We start from the raw sequence: 19173 nt of genomic DNA on the forward strand, positions 1-19173 counted from the left end.
TGGCAACATGTCACAAATCTTGCTGCTGTAATGGCACACTGTGGTATTTCACCCAGTAGATATGGGAGTTTATCAAAATTGGGTTTGTTTTTGAATTCTTTGTGAATCTGTGTAATCTGAGGGAAATATGTCTCTCTAATATGGTCATTCATTTGGCACGAGGTTAGGAAGTGCAGCTCAGTTCCACCTCATGTTGTGGGCAGTGTGCACACAGCCTGTCTTCTCTTGAGAGCCAGGTCTGCTGTCGGTGGCCTTTCTCAATAGCAAGGCTATGCTCACTGTCTGTACATAGCCAATGCTTTCCTTAAGTTTGGGTCAGTCACAGTGGTCAGATAGTCTGCCACTGTGTACACTCTGTTTAGGGACAAATAGCATTCTAGTTTGTTCTGTTTTTTGTGAATTCTTTCCAATGAGTCAAGTAGTTATCTTTCTGTTTTCTCATGATTTCTCATGTTTGGGTCTAATTGTGTTGCTGTCCTGGGTGTGTTTGTGTTTGTGAACAAAGCCCCAGGACCAGCTTGCTTAGGGGACTCTTCTCCAGGTTCATCTCTCTGTAGGTGATGGCTTTGTTATGGAAGGTTTGGGAATCACTTCCTTTTAGGTGGTTGAAGAATTGAACGTCTCTTTTCTGGATTTTGATAATTAGCGGGTATGGACCCCAGACTTCACAATCCTAAAGGGCAATGGCTTCTATAACTGATTAAAATATTTTTAGCCAGATCCTAACTGGTATGTTGAATTTTATGTTCCTTTTGATGGCATGGAAGGCCCTTGCCTTGTCTCTCAGATCGTTCACAGCTTTGTGGAAGTTACCTGTTGCACTGATGTTTAGGCCAGGGTATGTATAGTGTTTTGTGTGCTCTAGGGCAACGGTGTCTTGATGGAATTTGTATTTGTGGTCCTGGCGACTGGACCTTTTTTGGAACATATCTCTCTCTCTCTGTTTGGCTCTCCACCCCTCCCTCGCTCTAGGGTCGCTGTGTTCTTTCCGTAGTGATCTGCCCATTCTGGATTCTGTCTGGTAGTTCAGAGTAAACAGAGGTCTGGAGGTAACACGTATTCTCCATCAGCTCTATTTCCAGATAGAGGGAGAGGGAGCACGAGAGGGAGAGAAAATGAGAGAGAACTGAAAGAGAACCAGCTGTTTGCAGACCTGTGCCAGGATTACATTTCTATCTCCTGATTATACGGGAAGTTCAATAATCACACATCAGTAATGTCCAAATACCATTAGTATAGAATAATATGGAATGATAATGAATTTTACATGCAATTACGGTAGGGGATTTCTTTATGTAGGACATGTGTGAACAATATTCATTCTGCTATTAATGAACTATTCAAAAGGTTGTTGCAACCGCTAGCATGAATGTACTGTAAGCTAACACATCTTTGCACTGACGTCTCACACACACACACACACACACACACACACACACACACACACACACACACACACACACACACGGTGGAACCTTAATTGGGAAGGATGGCTCATAGTAATGGCAGTAACAGAGTTAATGGAATGCTGTCAAACACATCACATACATCGTTTCCAAGTGATTGATACCATTCCATTCACTTAATTCCAGCCATTATTATGCGCTGTCCTCCCCTCGCCAGCTTCCTGTGACAGACTTGATGATGGTGGTCCGTTGCGTGTGAATTCCTTAGCTTCCGTCTCTCCCTCGGTTCATAACAGTTATGGTTGTGGGATAGGAGTTAATGTATACCACAGAACTCCCCACAGAAAACCTAGAGAGTTATGAAAGAGACACACAGAGCCTGAGAAACATAGGGATCAGTGTAAACTGATGCTACAAAATCGAGGAGGAGAGAGAGAGGAGTAAACACATAGCCTTAGACAAAACACAGACAGGCAACAGGTGAGCCAATCTAGATCTCTCTCAGAATACTTACACAGGCGTGATAAATGCAAAACAGGAGCACATCTCAAGTTTCTCTCCCGACTGAAATTCAAGTCCTTACACAAGAATGGCTACGTCCAACTCTGTAAACTTCTATCTTAGAACAAAGGGAACCGCACTACGATTAATTACACTCTAAACCAAGGGTGTGCAAACCTTTTGGCTCGAGGACCACACAAGGATTTCGAAATTCAACAGAGGCCCGCACAGTGGGGACTGATTTGTTTGTCAAAATCAATCTGCGGACCAGAAAAAGGGCAGTTATTAGAAAATGTCAAGCAGATTGCTCAAGATTGACTTCAAAATTGGATGTCTGTCCAAGTCCTGAGGAAGTCAGGAAATGCCTTTAAAACGCTCACTAGGTGCAACATTGAGCGCCATTAGCATCTAGTAGGCTTGGGTTTAGCTATTGCATTGTGGATAATGGTGTTGATGTGAGACATGACCAGCCTTTCAAAAACATTTAATGGCTATAGATGTGAGTGCTATTGGGTGATAGTCATTTAGGAAGGTTACCTTGGCATTTTGGGGGACTGGGCCTGTTTGAAAAAGTTGGTATTACAGCCGGGTCAGGGAGAGGTTGAACATGTCAGTGAAGACACTTGCCAGCTGGTCAGTTCATGCTCTGAGTATGCGTCCTGGTATTCTGTCTTGCCCCACGTCCTTGATAATGTTTACATGCTTAACTTTTTATGGCTGCAGGGGCAGTATTGAGTAGCTTGGATGAAAAGGTGCCCATTGTAAATGGCCAGTTCCTCAGTCTCAGTTGCTAATATATGCATATTATTATTAGTATTGGATAGAAAACACTCTGAAGTTTCTTAAACTGTTTGTATTATGTCTGTGAGTATAACATAACTCATATTGCAGGCAAAAACCTGAGATTCCACTTCCTGTTTGTATTTTTTCTGGGGGTGGCAGATTTTCAACCAAGCTCTCATTGAAATTACAGCGAGATATGGATGAGTTTTCACTTCCTACGCCTTCCACTAGATGTCAACAGTCAATAGAACTTTGTCTGATTAATCTAATGTGAAGGGGGGTCGAATGAGACAGGAAATAGTCACCACTGCCACGAGTTGACCATGCTTTCACTATGCACGTTCACAGGGGAAGCACCTGCGTTCCACCGCTCATCTGATGTCATTCTAATTCTCCGGTTGGAACGTTATTCAAGATGTATGTAAACAACATTCTAAAGATTGATTCAGTACATCGTTTGACATGTTTCTACTGACTGTTACGGAACTTTTGGACATTTCGTCACGTTATAGTGGACATGCTTTGTGACTTTGGAATTGTTTACCAAACGCGCTAAACAAAGTAGCTAATTGGACATAAATAACGGACATTTTCGAACAAATCAAGCATTTATTGTGGACCTGGGATTCCTAGGACTGCATTCTGATGAAGTTCATCAAAGGTAAGGAAACATTTATCATGTATTTTCTGGTTTCTGTTGACTCCAACATGGTGGCTAATTTAGCTACTGTTCTGAGCTCCGTCTCAGATTATTGCATGGGTTGCTTTTTCCGTTAACTTTAAAAAAAATCTGACACAGCGGTTGCATTAAGGATAGGTATATCTATAATTCCATGTGTATATTATCATCTACATTTCTTATGAGTAGTTCTGTTGAAATGATGTGGCTATGCAAAATCACTTGATGTTTTTGGAACTAGTGAATCTAATACGCCAATGTAAACTCCGATTTTTTTCATAGAAATATGAACTTTATCAAACAAAACATGCATGTATTGTGTAACATGAAGTTCCTATGAATGTCATCTGATGAAGATAATTCAAGGTTAGTGATTCATTTTATCTCTATTTCTGCTTTTTGTGAATGCTATATTTCACTGGAAAATGGCTGTGCTTATTGTGGTTTGGTGGAGACCTAACATAATCGTTTGTAGTGCTTTCGCTGAAAAGCCTATTTGAAATGGGGACTCTTTGCTGGGATTAACAACCAGATTAACTTTAAAATGATGTAAGACACGTGTATGTTTTAGGAATTGTAATTATGAGATTTCTGTGGTTTGAATTTGGCGCCCTCTATTTTCACTGGTAGTTGTCATATCGATCCCGTTAGCGGGATTGCAGCCATAACAAGTTAAAGGTCTTACTCATATCAGTTACAGAGTCCGAGATCACACAGTTGTACGGAACAGCTGGTGCTCTCATGCATGATTCAGTGTTGCTTGCCTCGAAGCGATCATAGAAGGCATTTAGTTCATCTGGTAGGTTTGTGTTGCTGGGCAGCTCACGGTTGGGTTTCCCATTGCAGTCCATGATAGTTTGCAAGCCCTGCCACATCCATCGAGCATCAGAGTTGTCATTGTAGGATTCGACCAGACAGTGTGGTGAAGAAGGTTCAACAGCGCCTCTTCAACCTCAGGAGGCTGAAGAAATTTGGCTTGGCCCCTAAGAGCCTTACAAACGTTTATAGATGCACAATTGAAAGCATCCTACCGGGCTGTATCACCGCCTAGTACGGCAACTGCACCGCTCGCAACCACAGGGCTCTCCAGAGGGTGGTACGGTCTGCCCAACGCATCACCGGGGGCACACTGCCCGCCCTCCAGGACATCTACAGCACCCGATGTCACAGGAAGGCCAAAAATATCATGAAGGACATCAACCACCCGAGCCACTGCCTGTTCAACCCACTATCATCCAGAAGGCGCGGTCAGTACATGTGCATTAAAGCTGGGACAGAGAGACTGAAAAACAGCTTCTATCTCAAGGCCATCAGACTGTTAAATAGCCATCACTAGCCATCACCCTATATACATAGACATGACATCACTGGCCACTTTAATAATGGAACACTAGTCACTAATAATGTTAACATACTGCTTTACTCATTTCATATGTATATACTGTATTCAATTCTACTGCATTTTAGTCAACACCACACCTGGACATTGCCACACCTGGACATTGCCACACCTGGACATTGCTTGTTCTAATATTTATATATTTCTTAATTCCATTATTTTACTTTTAGATGTGTGTGTATTGTTGTGAATTGTAAGATATTACTGCACTGTTGGAGCAATTTCACTACACCTGCAATAACATATGCTAAATATGTGTATGTGACCAATAAAATTGCATTTGATTTGATTTGATATTGAATGTGCATTTTCTTGTTTGCTTATGGCCCTATACAGCTGGTAGTGCCAGAATCATTTCGTGGTGGATAATCGACAGCTACGAAAAATGTAGGTGAAAACTCTTGGTAAACAGTATGGTCTGCAGCTTATCATGAGGTATTCTAACTCAGACGAGCAAAAACTTGAAACTTCCTTAACATTAGAGATGGCGCTCCAGCTGTTGTTGAAGAGACACACCCCTCCTCCCTTCATCTTACCTGAGTCTGCCGTCCAGTCTTGACAATGCATAGAAAAAACTGAAAAATGTATATCTATGTCCTCGTTCACCCATGACTCTGAGAAACACAAGGATATTACAATTTTTCAGGTCCCGTTGATAGGATAGTCTTGAACGGAACTTGTCCAGTTTGTTCTCCAGTAACTGCACATTCGCCAATAGAACAGAGGGCAGTTTCAGTATATTTGCTCGTCAATGTAGTCTCGTCAGGATGCCGCCACGCCTGCCTCTCTTTCGTCACCACTTCCTCTTTTGAGACCCAGGAATTAGGGCCTGGTCCGGAGTAAGCAGAATTTCCAGAGCTGCTGACTCACTTTAGACATTTTAGTCCAAATCCAGGTTAGTGATAAATGTTCTGATGTCCAGAAGCTGTTTTAGGTCATAGAAAAGGATGTCGGAGACATTATTTACAAAAACAAGTTAAGATCTGTGCAAAAAAAAAGACACAAAATAGCAGAATTGGTCAAGAGCCCATAAAACAGGTGCTACCACCGCACCATTTTCAATTTAACTAGGCAAGTCAGTTAAGAACAAATTCTTATTTACAATGACAGCCTAGAAACAGTGGGCTAACTGCCTTGTTCTAGGGCAGAATGACAGATTTTTACCTTGTCAGCTCAGGGATTTGATCTAGCTAGCCCTTTAGCCCTCCATGGTTACTGGCTCAACGATCTAACCACTACGCTACCTGCCGCCCTCCTATAAAACAATTTGAAACGTGGATATGAATCTGAAGTCAAATTTGTAAAACCGTGAGATCTTGTTGGAAAATACATAGGTCCATTATGGGCTAAGGCACTGCATCTCAGTGCTTGAAGCATCACTACAGACACCCTGGGCTGAATCACAACTGGCTGTGATTGGGCGGTTCACAATTGGCCCAGCATCGTCTGGGTTTGGCTGATGTAGGCTGTCTCAGTGTTCTGTTGGTTGTCTCAGTTTAAACAGAGCATGTATGCACCCACACACCCACCCACACAGTCTCAGTGTTCTGTTGGTTGTCTCAGTTTAAACAGAGCATGTATGCACCCACACACCCACCCACACAGTCTCAGTGTTCTGTTGGTTGTCTCAGTTTAAACAGAGCATGTATGCACCCACACACCCACCCACACAGTCTCAGTGTTCTGTTGGTTGTCTCAGTTTAAACAGAGCATGTGTGCATCCACACACCCACCCACACAGTCTCAGTGTTCTGTTGGTTGTCTCAGTTTAAACAGAGCATGTATGCACCCACACACCCACCCACCCACACAGTCTCAGTGTTCTGTTGGTTGTCTCAGTTTAAACAGAGCATGTATGCACCCACACACCCACCCACCCACACAGTCTCAGTGTTCTGTTGGTTGTCTCAGTTTAAACAGAGCATGTATGCACCCACACACCCACCCACACAGTCTAAGTGTTCTGTTGGTTGTCTCAGTTTAAACAGGGCATGTTGGCTGATGAATAGCATGTGATCAGACTCAGATAGGGATTCAGTCTGTCAGGTTAGATTGCTAAACCGTGGTGCTGTGACAGTCAAAAAGCCCTGAAATATGCCCACTGTAAATACAAGCTGGGCAAGAGTTTCCACCCAGGAATTATCTTGTGATAATCAGATCTGAACCGTAGTGTGTGGGATGTCTTCTAGAGTGTAGAGCCACATGGGGTAGTAGTCTGGCTAGAGGGTGATGAACAACATTGAAGACAAGGCATTACCATGGAGATACTGTACGTCTTTGTGTCGCTACAGGCCACACAGGATCTCTGTATAACATTTACAGGTCTAACATTGGAATTAAAAGGTTATGTAGCCATCCACTTGACAGAAAAATAGATGAATTACTTCGCCTAAACATGGCATTGGCTTTTTAACACTTGTTTCTGAGCAAATATATTACACTGTAGCGCACACACACAGACTGTATATGTGACCACAGCACCACGTCATGGAGTTCTACTGTTAAAACTGCAACAGAGTCTACATTCTGGTGCAGTATGTTTTGACAAATTTGAGGTTTCTAACTCTGCTTCCAAAATCAGTAGAATAAAATACAGATTACAGACCTTTCTACTGAAAACCAAAGCCAATTTAGAGATTGAAATGATTCTGTTAAATACAATTCTCATTTCAATCCTCTGACCGTAGTTTTCCTGGCTCCGATTAGAAGTGAACATAATTGATGTGAGTGGACCTTGCTGGCCATTCAGAGTTTCCATGGAGGGCTGAAGAGCTAGCAGACCATCACATGATTAGCTATGTGTAATGGCCATACATACCTCTTTTAGAGGGGAAAGTAGGCAGAGTGCCACCTGAACTGGCCTGCCAACGTAGACTCACTGTCAGCAACGGGGGGGGGGGGGGGGGGGGGGGGTGAGAGAGAGAGATAGAGAGAGATAGACATTGTGTGAGAGAGATAGAGCCCTACCCTACACAGGCCTGATTGCTTTAAGCCCCGGCCCGACACGAAAACCAGAATCAGAAATAACTCTGTTAGGAAATCCATTCACTGCTCCTCTCTGTCCATCACTTGCTCCTGCGCTTTGCTCATGGTGGCTCTGGATCTGTGAGTAACCATAGCAATGGCTCCGCTTGAGCTACTCTATTCAGTGATGAGACATTACAGAACAGTTAACTGTTAAGCTACATTTCCTCACTCTAAACTCAGACAAAACTCAAGGAACAATATTGTTTTCTGTGAAATAATCTCTCCTGTTTTATATTTGACGATGTTGAAGCACTTCTGACAGAATGTTACGATTTTAGTCAGATATGATTGTACTGCGCAGCAGAGCACAAGCAAATGGCTCAGTTTCAACATGTAAGTGATCAATTTAATGATATCTGAGCACTGCCCATACCCTACTGTAGTTATTGGAGAAAAAACAGGCCCCACCCGGCCCTAACCCGATGTATACTGTCAGGGTCGTCGGGCTCGGTAGCAGAGCTCTAGTGAGAAATAGAAGAAGAGATAGCAATAGAGAGCAAGAAATAAGGAGTGAGAGAACAAGAAGGGAGACAAATGGAGAGAGGGAGAGAAAGAAAGACGGCTTTGTTAGTATCAGGGGGTACTTCCCCCATCCCCTCCTCGCACACACACACCCTATATTAATGTCATAATCATAGACACACACACACACACACACACTATATTAATGTCATAACCATAGGCACACACACACACACACACACCCTATATTAATGTCATAACCATAGGCACACACACACACACACACACACACACACACACACACACACACACACACACACACTATATTAATGTCATAACCATAGGCACACACACACACACACACACACACACACACACACACACACACACACACACACACACACACACACACACACACACACACACACACACACACACACACACACACACCAAGCAATATGTTAACATGATTAGGTTGTCCCCCAAAAAGACCAAATGTAATGCTGTCCTACACTCTCTCTCCTCTAGAGACTTAGTATAATGCCCCATCATCATGTTAACATGATGGATCCATTAACTCATGGTGTTGTCTTTCACCATCAATACATACTGATTCTACTAGAGCCCTGTCCCTGGGTGTCACTGCAGATGACACACACACACACACACACACACACACACACACACACACACACACACACACACAGAGAGAGTAGCGATCAGAGGATATCTAACAGTGTTTGACAATCGACAACCTTGTTAAAGAGGCACTGCTAGCACCAAACGAAAAGTCATTGTAAATGTCAGGCATAATTAGCACAGGAATAAATTGTTTTACCTTTGTGTGTGAGAGTGTGTGGGTCTATGTATGTTTGTGTGTGTGTGTTTGTGTGTGTGAGCAGAGCGGAGCAGGAAGAAAGGCTGGCTACTTCCTCCCTCCGGAGCCCTTCTGGCTGACGAGACTCCAGAAAAAGAAACAGGGTGTGACAGCTCTTAATCCTGACGGTGTGTGTGTGTGAGACAGAGAGAGGGTAACGGAGTATACTATCACACACCTGTTTTTGCACTGTACGTGAATACATTCTATAAATAGGATATAAACGTATGGATCAAAAATTGATGATTTTCTTTTGAATAAATAATCTGTCTGGGATATGACCTCATGACTGTCTTTCCTCTGTCTTCTGCAACTACTTAAAATGGCCTCCCCCATGATGAATGGCCTGAGCAGCCTTGACTGCTGTCCAATGGTGAGCATTCCTGTGTAGTTACAGTGGTATTACAGTGTGGTTAGCTGTGGTATTGGTGTGGTGGAGGTTCCACTGGGGAGGGCCGGAAAGGACTGGTCATGTCTGGACAACGTGGAAACAGAAAATGAGAGAGAGAGAGGTGGGTAGATGAGGTGTCAAAGGCAGCAACCACCAACACATTACAGGAACCAAATTTGAATAGAAAACCGTGTTGGTGTTTTCTTACAACATGACAACTGAACACTTTTTGTAGATCTGATTGGATTTGGAATGTATGATTAGAACTGGAATGAATTTGGAGTTGGAATGCTTCTCTGTGGGCCTGACGTCTGCTGATGTCATCATCCAGTCAGCTCTACCGGTAAACCAACCCCACAGAGAGAGAAGAGAGGATGGTGACATCACTCCACCAGCAGACCCTCCACATCACTCCTCCTTTATTTAAAATCAATTATCAGGCTGAATGGGGGAGTGTGAAAGAGGGAAAGAGAAAGAGCAGTGTTATCGATAGACAGAGAGACAGCTGTGTGTGTTCGTTAGCGATCAGACGTCAGTGTAACTGTTACAGTCAACTCTCTCCAGTCCAGACAAACACCATTACATGTCCACTCAGTCCTAGCCAGATTACAACAGTCACTTGGTGATCTTTTGTTGTGATTTAGAGTAGGGTTACACCATAATGACTAGATGGGTTACAAGATCACAGCACAACACCATGTAGTATTGCAGTAAAGGACCCAGGCAGAGAAAGATGGACTCAGAGCAGAACTGAGAAAGTAAAAACCCAGGAGTATTGATGTCTCATTGTTACCACCAGTGGAGTAGAGGTATCATGGTGGAGCATTTGTGATGATCATTTCACTCCAGTCTGCAGCACATCGTTTGTTACGGAGACAGCTAAGGAGAGCAGGCACTGGGCCCTGTTGACACACACACTTTTCCCTGGATGCCAGGAGATGGACGAGTCTGTCACAGAAAAGCCTCTGTGGAGACCAGAGCCAGCATGTAGGCTACAGGTATCATCCATCCTGCCACACTGTGTGCGCACACGTGAGTGTGTGTGTGTGACAGCTCTCTGTTTGCCGTTTGGCCTCATCAGTCAGTCTACAACTAGTCTGTCCCTGTTGTGATCCGTCTGTCCTGCTCTCATTGACAGTCAATTGAAGGCTGCAAATACATTAGACTTTTCTCAGCATATCCTTATGAATATTATTCATGGGGAATTATATAAACTGTTGAGTAAACCGAGAGATACATAACTAACGTGGGTCTGACAACCTGGACGGAAAATTACTGAGGATAATAGCGGACTATATTGCCACTCCTATTTGCCATATCTTCAATTTAAGCCTACTAGAAAGTGTGTGTCCTCAGTCCTGGAGGGAAGCAAAAGTCATTCTGCTACCTAAGAATAATAAAGCCCCCTTTACTGGCTCAAAGAGCCGACCAATCATCTTGTTACAAACCCTTAGTAAAGTTTTGAAAAAAAATATATTTGATCAGATACAATGCTATTTTAAAGTAAACAAATTGACAACAGACTTTCACAAATTGACAACAGACTTTCAGCACGATCAACTGATGATTGGCTGAGAGAGATTGATGATTGAGAGAGAGAAAAATATTGTGGAGGCTGTTCTGTTAGACTTCAGTGCAGCTTTTCACATTATCGATCATAGTCTGCTTTACACCCTTTGCTATATTGTGGATAAAGAGTTACCTGTCTAACAGAACACAGAGGGTGTTATTTAATGGAAGCCTCTCCAACATAATCCAGGTAGAATCAGGAATTCCCCAGAAGAGCTGTCTAGGCCCCTTACTTTAAAAAAAATCTATACTAATGACATGGCTTTGAGTAAAGCCAGTGTGTCTATGTGTGCGGATGACTCAACACTATACTCGTCAGCTATTTCAGCGACTGAAATAACTGCAACACTTAACAAAGAGCTCCAGTGTCACGTTCTGACCGTAGTTCCTTTGTTTTGTCTTTGTTTTAGTATGGTCAGGGCGTGAGTTGGGGTGGGCGGTCTATATTATTTTTTCTATGATTTGGGATTTCTGTGTTGGGCCTGGTATGGTTTTCAATCAGAGGCAGCTGTCAATCGTTGACCCTGATTGAGAACCATACTTCGGTAGCCTGTTTTCACCCTTGAGTTGTGGGTGATTATTTTTCCGTTTCAGTGTTTGCATCATTCGGGACGGTTTCAGTTTTCATTTTGAATCTCTTGTTCTTTTGTATTTTGCATTCATTTTCCATTAAATTACATTATGGATACATACCACGCTATATTTTGGTCCTCCGATCCTTCCTACTCCTCCTCCTCAGAGGAAGAAGAAACCCGTTACATCCAGTTAGTTTCAGAATGGTTGGCAAGGAATTCATTTGTCCTAAATCTAAAAAAAATACTAAAAGCATTGTATTTGGGACAAATCATTCACTAAACACTAAACCTCAACTAAATGAATGATGTTGAAACTGAGGTGACTAAACTGCTCGGAGTAACCCTGGATTGTAAACGGTCATGGTAAAAACATTGAAACAACAGTAGCTATGATGGGGAGAAGTCTGTCCATAATAAAGAGCTGCTCTGCCTTCTTAATAGCACTATCAACAAGGCAGGTCCTTTCCGCTCAAGTTTTGGCACACCTGGGCAACTGTTCAGTCATGTGGTCAGGTGCCACAAAGAGGAACTTAGGAAAAATTGCAATTGTCTCAGAAAAGGGCAGCACGGCTGGCCCTTGGATGTACGCAGACAGCTAACATTAATAATGTGCATGGAAATCTCTCCTGGCTCAAAGTGGAGGAGAGATTGACTTCATCACATGTTGAACGCACAAGCTGTCTGTTTGAACTACTGGCACACAGCTTGGACACCCATGCATACCCCACAAGACATGTCACCAGAGGCCTCTTCACAGTCCCGAAGTCCAGAACAGACTAGGGGAGGCGCACAGTACTACATAGAGCCATGACTACATGGAACTCTATTCCACAGTACTACATAGAGCCATGACTACAAGGAACCCTATTCCACAGTACTACATAGAGCCATGACTACAAGGAACCCTATTCCACAGTACTACATAGAGCCATGACTACATGGAACTCTATTCCACAGTACTACATAGAGCCATGACTACATGGAACCCTATTCCACAGTACTACATAGAGCCATGACTACATGGAACCCTATTCCACAATATTACATAGAGCCATGACTACATGGAACTCTATTCCACAGTACTACATAGAGCCATGACTACATGGAACCCTATTCCACAGTACTACATAGAGCCATGACTACATGGAACCCTATTCCACAGTACTACATAGAGCCATGACTACATGGAACCCTATTCCACTGTACTACATAGAGCCATGACTACATGGAACTCTATTCCACAGTACTACATAGAGCCATGACTACATGTAACTCTATTCCACAGTACTACATAGAGCCATGACTACATGGAACCCTATTCCACAGTACTACATAGAGCCATGACTACATGGAACTCTATTCCACAGTACTACATAGAACTCTATTCCACAGTACTACATAGAACTCTATTCCACAGTACTACATAGAGCCATGACTACATGGAACTCTATTCCACAGTACTACATAGAGCCATGACTACATGGAACTCTATTCCACAGTACTACATAGAGCCATGACTACATGGAACTCTATTCCACAGTACTACACAGAGCCATGACTACATGGAACTCTATTCCACATCATGTAACTCATGCAAGCAGTAAAATTAGATTTAAAAAACAGATAAAAATGTACCTTATGGAACAGCAGGGACTGTGAAGCAACAAACACAGACACATGCACAATAACATACACACTATACACACACGTACACAACTGTAAGTGATGTAATTGTGAAGTGGAGACGTTTAGGAGCTGCAAAGTGGTAGGCCACACAAACTCACAGAACGGCCCGCCGAGTGCTGAAGCACGTGCAGAGTGTAAAAATCGTCTGTCCTCGGTTGCAACACTCACTACCGAGTTCCAAACTGCCTCTGGAAGCAATGTCAGAACAAGAACTGTTCGTCGGGAACTTCAGGAGGAATAATGGTCTGGGACTGTTTTTCATGGTTCAGGATAGGCCCTTTTTTGGGGAAGGCCCTTTCCTGTTTCAGCATGACAATGCCCCCATGCACAAAGCGAGGTACATAAAGTCCTCGCAGCAATGTTCCAACATCTAGTGGACTCTCCTTCCCAGAAGAGTGGAGGCTGTTATAGCAGCAATGTTCCAACATCTAGTGGACTCTCCTTCCCAGAAGAGTGGAGGCTGTTATAGCAGCAATGTTCCAACATCTAGTGGAAAACCTTCCCAGAAGAGTGGAGGCTGTTATAGCAGCAATGTTCCAACATCTAGTGGAAAACCTTCCCAGAAGAGTGGAGGCTGTTATAGCAGCAATGTTCCAACATCTAGTGGAAAACCTTCCCAGAAGAGTGGAGGCTGTTATAGCAGCAATGTTCCAACATCTAGTGGAAAACCTTCCCAGAAGAGTGGTGGCTGTTATAGCAGCAAAGGGGGGACCAACTCCATATTAATGTCCATGATTTTTGAATTAGATGTTCGACGATCAGGTGTCCACATACTTTTGGTCATGTAGTGTATGTTACTGTGTGTGTAGAAATGCACCTTTGTGAAAGTGTTTCTATGTAACGTGTGTATATGGATGACATCCTCCCAGCATGCATCCCTGGCCAAGTACACAAGACAGAGCCAATGTCTTTCCAAGCTGGTGTCACGCCCCGCACTGCAGCTGCACACAGCTGGAGACTTTTTACTGTGACAGATAGGGAGAGAGGGAAGAAACGAGAAAAGGGTTGAGTCTATGTCATGAAGTAAAGGGGGTTGAAGGGGTCCATGGTAGAAGAGTTGGAGGAGAGGGGAAGATAGGGTTTGCTCCACAGGGTAGAGGGGATAGGGTCCAAGGTTGGGAGGAGGGGGTATGATAGGGGGAAGAAATGATGGTGGAAGAGTTAGTAAGAGATTGAAAAGAGAGGGCATTACAGTGGTGTACTCAGAACAGATATTTAGGAAGCAGAAACATGCTTTCTTTGCTCCTGAGTGGCGCAGCGGTCTGAGGCACTGCACCTCAGTGCTAGAGGCGTCACTACAGACCCTGGTTTGATCCCAGGCTGTATCACAACCAGCTGTGATTAGGACTCCCATAGGGCAGAGCACAATTGGCTCTGGGTTATGGGAGGGTTTGGCCAAGGTAGGCTGTCATTGTAAAATAACTGACTTGCCTATTTAAATAAAGGTTAAATAAATAGTTTAAAAAAAATTATCCTCATCCCTGTTCCCCAAGTGGAGAAATGCTTTCTGGGCCTGATTCTGCCAGGAGAGCAGAGTTAGACAGCGGGTGATAAATGGGCCCTGTTAACCTCCCTGCCTGGCTGTGTTAGCTCAACACTGTGTTCTACTGGCCTCTCACTTTTACAACGGGACTGATGCAGACACCTCCTGTCCTGTTCTCCTGCCTACTGCCTAGTCTCTCTCGCTCACCCATAGTCTTTCTCCGTCTATCTCTTTACCTCTCACCACCTGTCTGTCTCCTGTCCTCCTGCAGCTGCTAGTTCATCTCCATCTCTCTCCAGTCTTCTCCCTTGCTCCTCCCCGGTCAGTTCTTGTTCCCAGGAGCTCAGGGGTTTTAGATCACAGTAAAGAACAAATTGGAACAACAATGTGTAACATAATGTGTTCATCGTTCCCTGACTAGGGGGCAATGTCCAGCTCACCCCTTTCCTCTCCTTTATCACTTTCCCCTCGCTCCTCTTCTCCATCTCTCCCTTGCTCCTCACATCTGGAGAGTGTCAGGCTTCCAGGGGAGAGCAGAGAGACCATCAGTCACCATCATACACACACACGCACACACACGTGCGCGCGAGATCAGTCAGCCCCCAGACATCCCCCCAGACACTGACCCGCTCTGGAACCCTGTAAGATCAGCTGCATTAAAATCACACAATAAATCGACCTGCTAACTACGTCGGGCTGCTCTACTCTATATGAAAGACCTTATTGGAAGTGGCCCTGAACATGGATTCTGATTCAGAGCAGAAGAACAGGGATTGACAACAGAAGCTCTGTGGGGAGTAGAGAGGAGAGCTGGAGACCAGATGTCTGGTAGAGACAGGAGAGGGCTAAGTTAGTGCCTTGTTACGTGGTCCCAAAGCTGTAAAATACCAGAAAGAATCATAGGGGCAAGTTTATCTGCATTACTTTTTTCAAAAATATTTTAAGAATGTTTATTATAAAAATATAAATGTTTCCACTACAAATCATTTAACATTAGTAGACAAGGCCTTTTACATTTGCACAAGCACACACACACACACGCACGCACAGAGACACACACACACACGCTTGCATGCACACACATACACACGCACACACGTTCATCTAAAGAAAGCTAAAAGAGTAGGGAGGGGGTGGTTAACAGTATTGCTCTTCCAAATGTTCATGATTGTAAAGAAAACAGAAAACATTGACGACACTGTCACAGAACCATGTTATATCCTACTGTCTGCTACAAACAAAACACTACACTTATGCACTGTATATGTTAACAAATAAATAATAGGTTATTATAATTGCTTTTTTTAATGTAAAAAACAAATATAAGACAAAATAACATCAAATATAATACAAATAATTTTTGCCTTTTCAAAATGTTGCACAGATATTTTTGTTCATTCTTTTATACATAGAAACATTTGTACAAAGGGATGGCTATGGAAGGGGACTGTACTGCTAGTATCTATAGTTACATGGTTGTTTACATATGTACATGCTAATAGAACATACAACAGCAGCTAAGGGCAACAGGCGGGCAGGGGACAGACGGGGGGTGCTATCACGCATCCACACGCAACATTGTTCAGATCAGAGAGAATCATTGTCTGCTCCAGAGATGTATTACACTCACACACTCGTTGTTTCCAGAGAGAATCATTGTCTGCACCAGAGATGTATTACACTCACACACTCGTTGTTTCCAGAGAGAATCATTGTCTGCTCCAGAGATGTATTACACTCACACACTCGTTGTTTCCAGAGAGAATCATTGTCTGCTCCAGAGATGTATTACACTCACACACTCGTTGTTTCCAGAGAGAATCATTGTCTGCTCCAGAGATGTATTACACTCACACACTCGTTGTTTCCAGAGAGAATCATTGTCTGCTCCAGAGATGTATTACACTCACACACTCGTTGTTTCCAGAGAGAATCGTTGTCTGCTCCAGAGATGTATTACACTCACACACTCGTTGTTTCCAGAGAGAATAATTGTCTGCTCCAGAGATGTATTACACTCACACACTCGTTGTTTCCAGAGAGAATCATTGTCTGCTCCAGAGATGTATTACACTCACACACTCGTTGTTTCCAGAGAGAATCATTGTCTGCTCCAGAGATGTATTACACTCACACACTCGTTGTTTCCAGAGAGTTGTGAGATCTCCACCGCTGCTCGAAGAAGGCATTAGAAGAGCTCGGGGTCATTGAGTGTCATCTATCTACCTTACAGAGCAGAATATGCTCCGGAGTAGTCGGTTGCAAGGTATTCTCTCTCTACCTCTCTCTCTCTCTCTCTGTCTGTCTTTCTCTGTCTGTCTCTCTCTGTCTGTCTCTCTGCATTTCCTTCTCTATTCCTCTCTCCCTCCACATCTCTCTCTACTTCTACCTCTCTCTCTCTCTCTCGATCTCTCCTTTTCTCTCTATCCTGCTTTAGTTTGAATGAATAACACATACTGAGATTTCACACTAGGGGTAGGAATAAGGAAGCTTGGAGTGATGTATCATTACCTACTGTATAATAAGCAGACTTGTGGCAGTTAATTACAGTTCTGTATGTGGTCTGATATGTCCTGTGAACCATCAGAGCAAACTGTGTGAGTCTCATTGGTTCTGGTTGATCAAACTGATAAACTGATTGTTGTGATTATTGCTTTCTGTTTGACATCAACTGTTTTCAGACTGTAGGCTATAGCTAGGGGAAACATGGCGTATTGTAGTCTGGGTGCCCATCCAATGGTTTGGCTTCTTTCTCAAGCTGACTTTCTCTTGAGTAACAAAGGAGCACACAGGAGCAGACACACAGACACACAGAGTGGTATCAGTCCTTCTCTGTGAGAGAGAGTGGGGTCTTCAGTGGTGGGAGTCCAGCGTCTCAAAGTTCATGAATGAATCTCCAGGTCTGCTTCTGTCTGCTCCAGGTTGATGTGAGTGAATTTCTGCTGCTGACTGCATTATTCTACTCAAGGCATTTAATGTCCCCCTCTCCAGAGTTAAAGAGTTGTCAGTCAAGTCCATAGGATCACGATTGGATCAGTTGTCAACGAGCCCCTTACCACTATAGGTCACATAAAGGGCCCTGCTGTCCCACGTTATCCAATCCAAGCACCAGCCCTTTATCGCCATGCCCCAAGGTCCAAGGCCAGGTTCTCTCCTCTCCTCTCCTGTTCTGAGTAAGGCATCTCAGCATTTGTGTGGAGTGTCTACTTCCTCCTTTAGTTTGGGACTTCCTTCCTGTATGTTAGAGAGATCAGAGGGCTGTTCTAATCCAATGAGGCCCTCCTCTCCCCATCACTACCCCTCGCAAAGGGAAGCCTCCCTTGTGGAAGGAACGTCATTGAAACGTTCACAGAGGTCTGAAGGGGAGACGCTTTAAATCATATTGGAACGGAGCCCAGAGGGTCTTCATTCAGAATGGAACGTCGCCCAGAGGGGCTTTATTCAGATTGGAACAGGGCCCAGAGGGGTTTCATTCAGATTGGAACGGGGCCCAGAGGGCAGCCAGTCAGCCAGACAGCCAGTCTCTAGTGGCTCGGTCGAGTTACACTGGGACAGGGGCGTTCTTACTGTGGCTCTCTAGTGCTTTGATGCTGCTCACAATGTTCTTCTGGGGGCCGACGATAGTCACACCAACCTTCTTTAGGTCCCTGTAGAAAGAGAGAGGAGGGAGAGAGAGAGAGAATGAGCAAGAAAGAGAGAGTAAGTGCTTCAGTGTAAGACAGTGGCATGCCGTCAGTGATGCCCATCCCCTCCCCCTTCCACTGGCCTGTCAATCACACAGGACCACATTTCCCAGAAGGCCGATGGGCTGCCAGAGTTTCTAGTCAGCTGCTGGCAGAGTGGCCTTGAGCAGTTTTTGGTATATTGCTTAGTCTGAAGTGGTGTGTGTGTGTGCGTGTGTGTGTGTGTGTATGTGTGTGTGTGTGTGTGTGTGTGTGTGTGTGTGTGTCTTTGGAAGGGACCCACACTGGTACAGATAGGTGGATAACAAATGCATAATAAAAGAAATGGTCACGGCATGCTTTGTCACAACATCGGCACACAGTATGGGTTACACACATCATTTTATAAAGACACACAACTTAAAAGACTGTGTTATGTTTCATCTAGTCGACTGTATGTAGCAGCATGGTGATATTAGGTCCAGCAGTGGACAAGACACCTTCATCTCTGCTTCTGTAGGTGACTGTTGTTATAGAAGCATATTAGTGAAGCAGATCGGAGTTAGAAACAGCAGAGCTCAAACCCACTCAGTTAACATAATGTAGCTTTGGTTTCACATCGAGCTTCAGTTTTAGTGCAACAGGCTTCTCTGCTAGTCTGTAGGGTGCACAT

General features: G+C 43.8%; 1 protein-coding gene across 2 annotated transcripts in view; it reads right to left on the reverse strand.

Annotated features, from left to right (window-relative positions):
- Nucleotides 1–15748: 15748 nt before the first annotated feature.
- Nucleotides 15749–19173, reverse strand: part of LOC110520379 (ephrin type-A receptor 3) — a 155777-nt gene continuing 152352 nt past the window's right edge. For both annotated transcript variants that reach the window (XM_036974916.1, XM_036974917.1), the window contains one exon: nt 15749–18485. In XM_036974916.1, coding sequence (XP_036830811.1) covers nt 18380–18485 — 106 coding nt within the window. In that variant the 3' untranslated portion in view covers nt 15749–18379. The remainder of the gene's footprint in view (nt 18486–19173) is intronic.

Source organism: Oncorhynchus mykiss, chromosome 3 (genome assembly GCF_013265735.2).
Source record: "Oncorhynchus mykiss isolate Arlee chromosome 3, USDA_OmykA_1.1, whole genome shotgun sequence".
Classification (NCBI taxonomy): domain Eukaryota; kingdom Metazoa; phylum Chordata; class Actinopteri; order Salmoniformes; family Salmonidae; genus Oncorhynchus; species Oncorhynchus mykiss.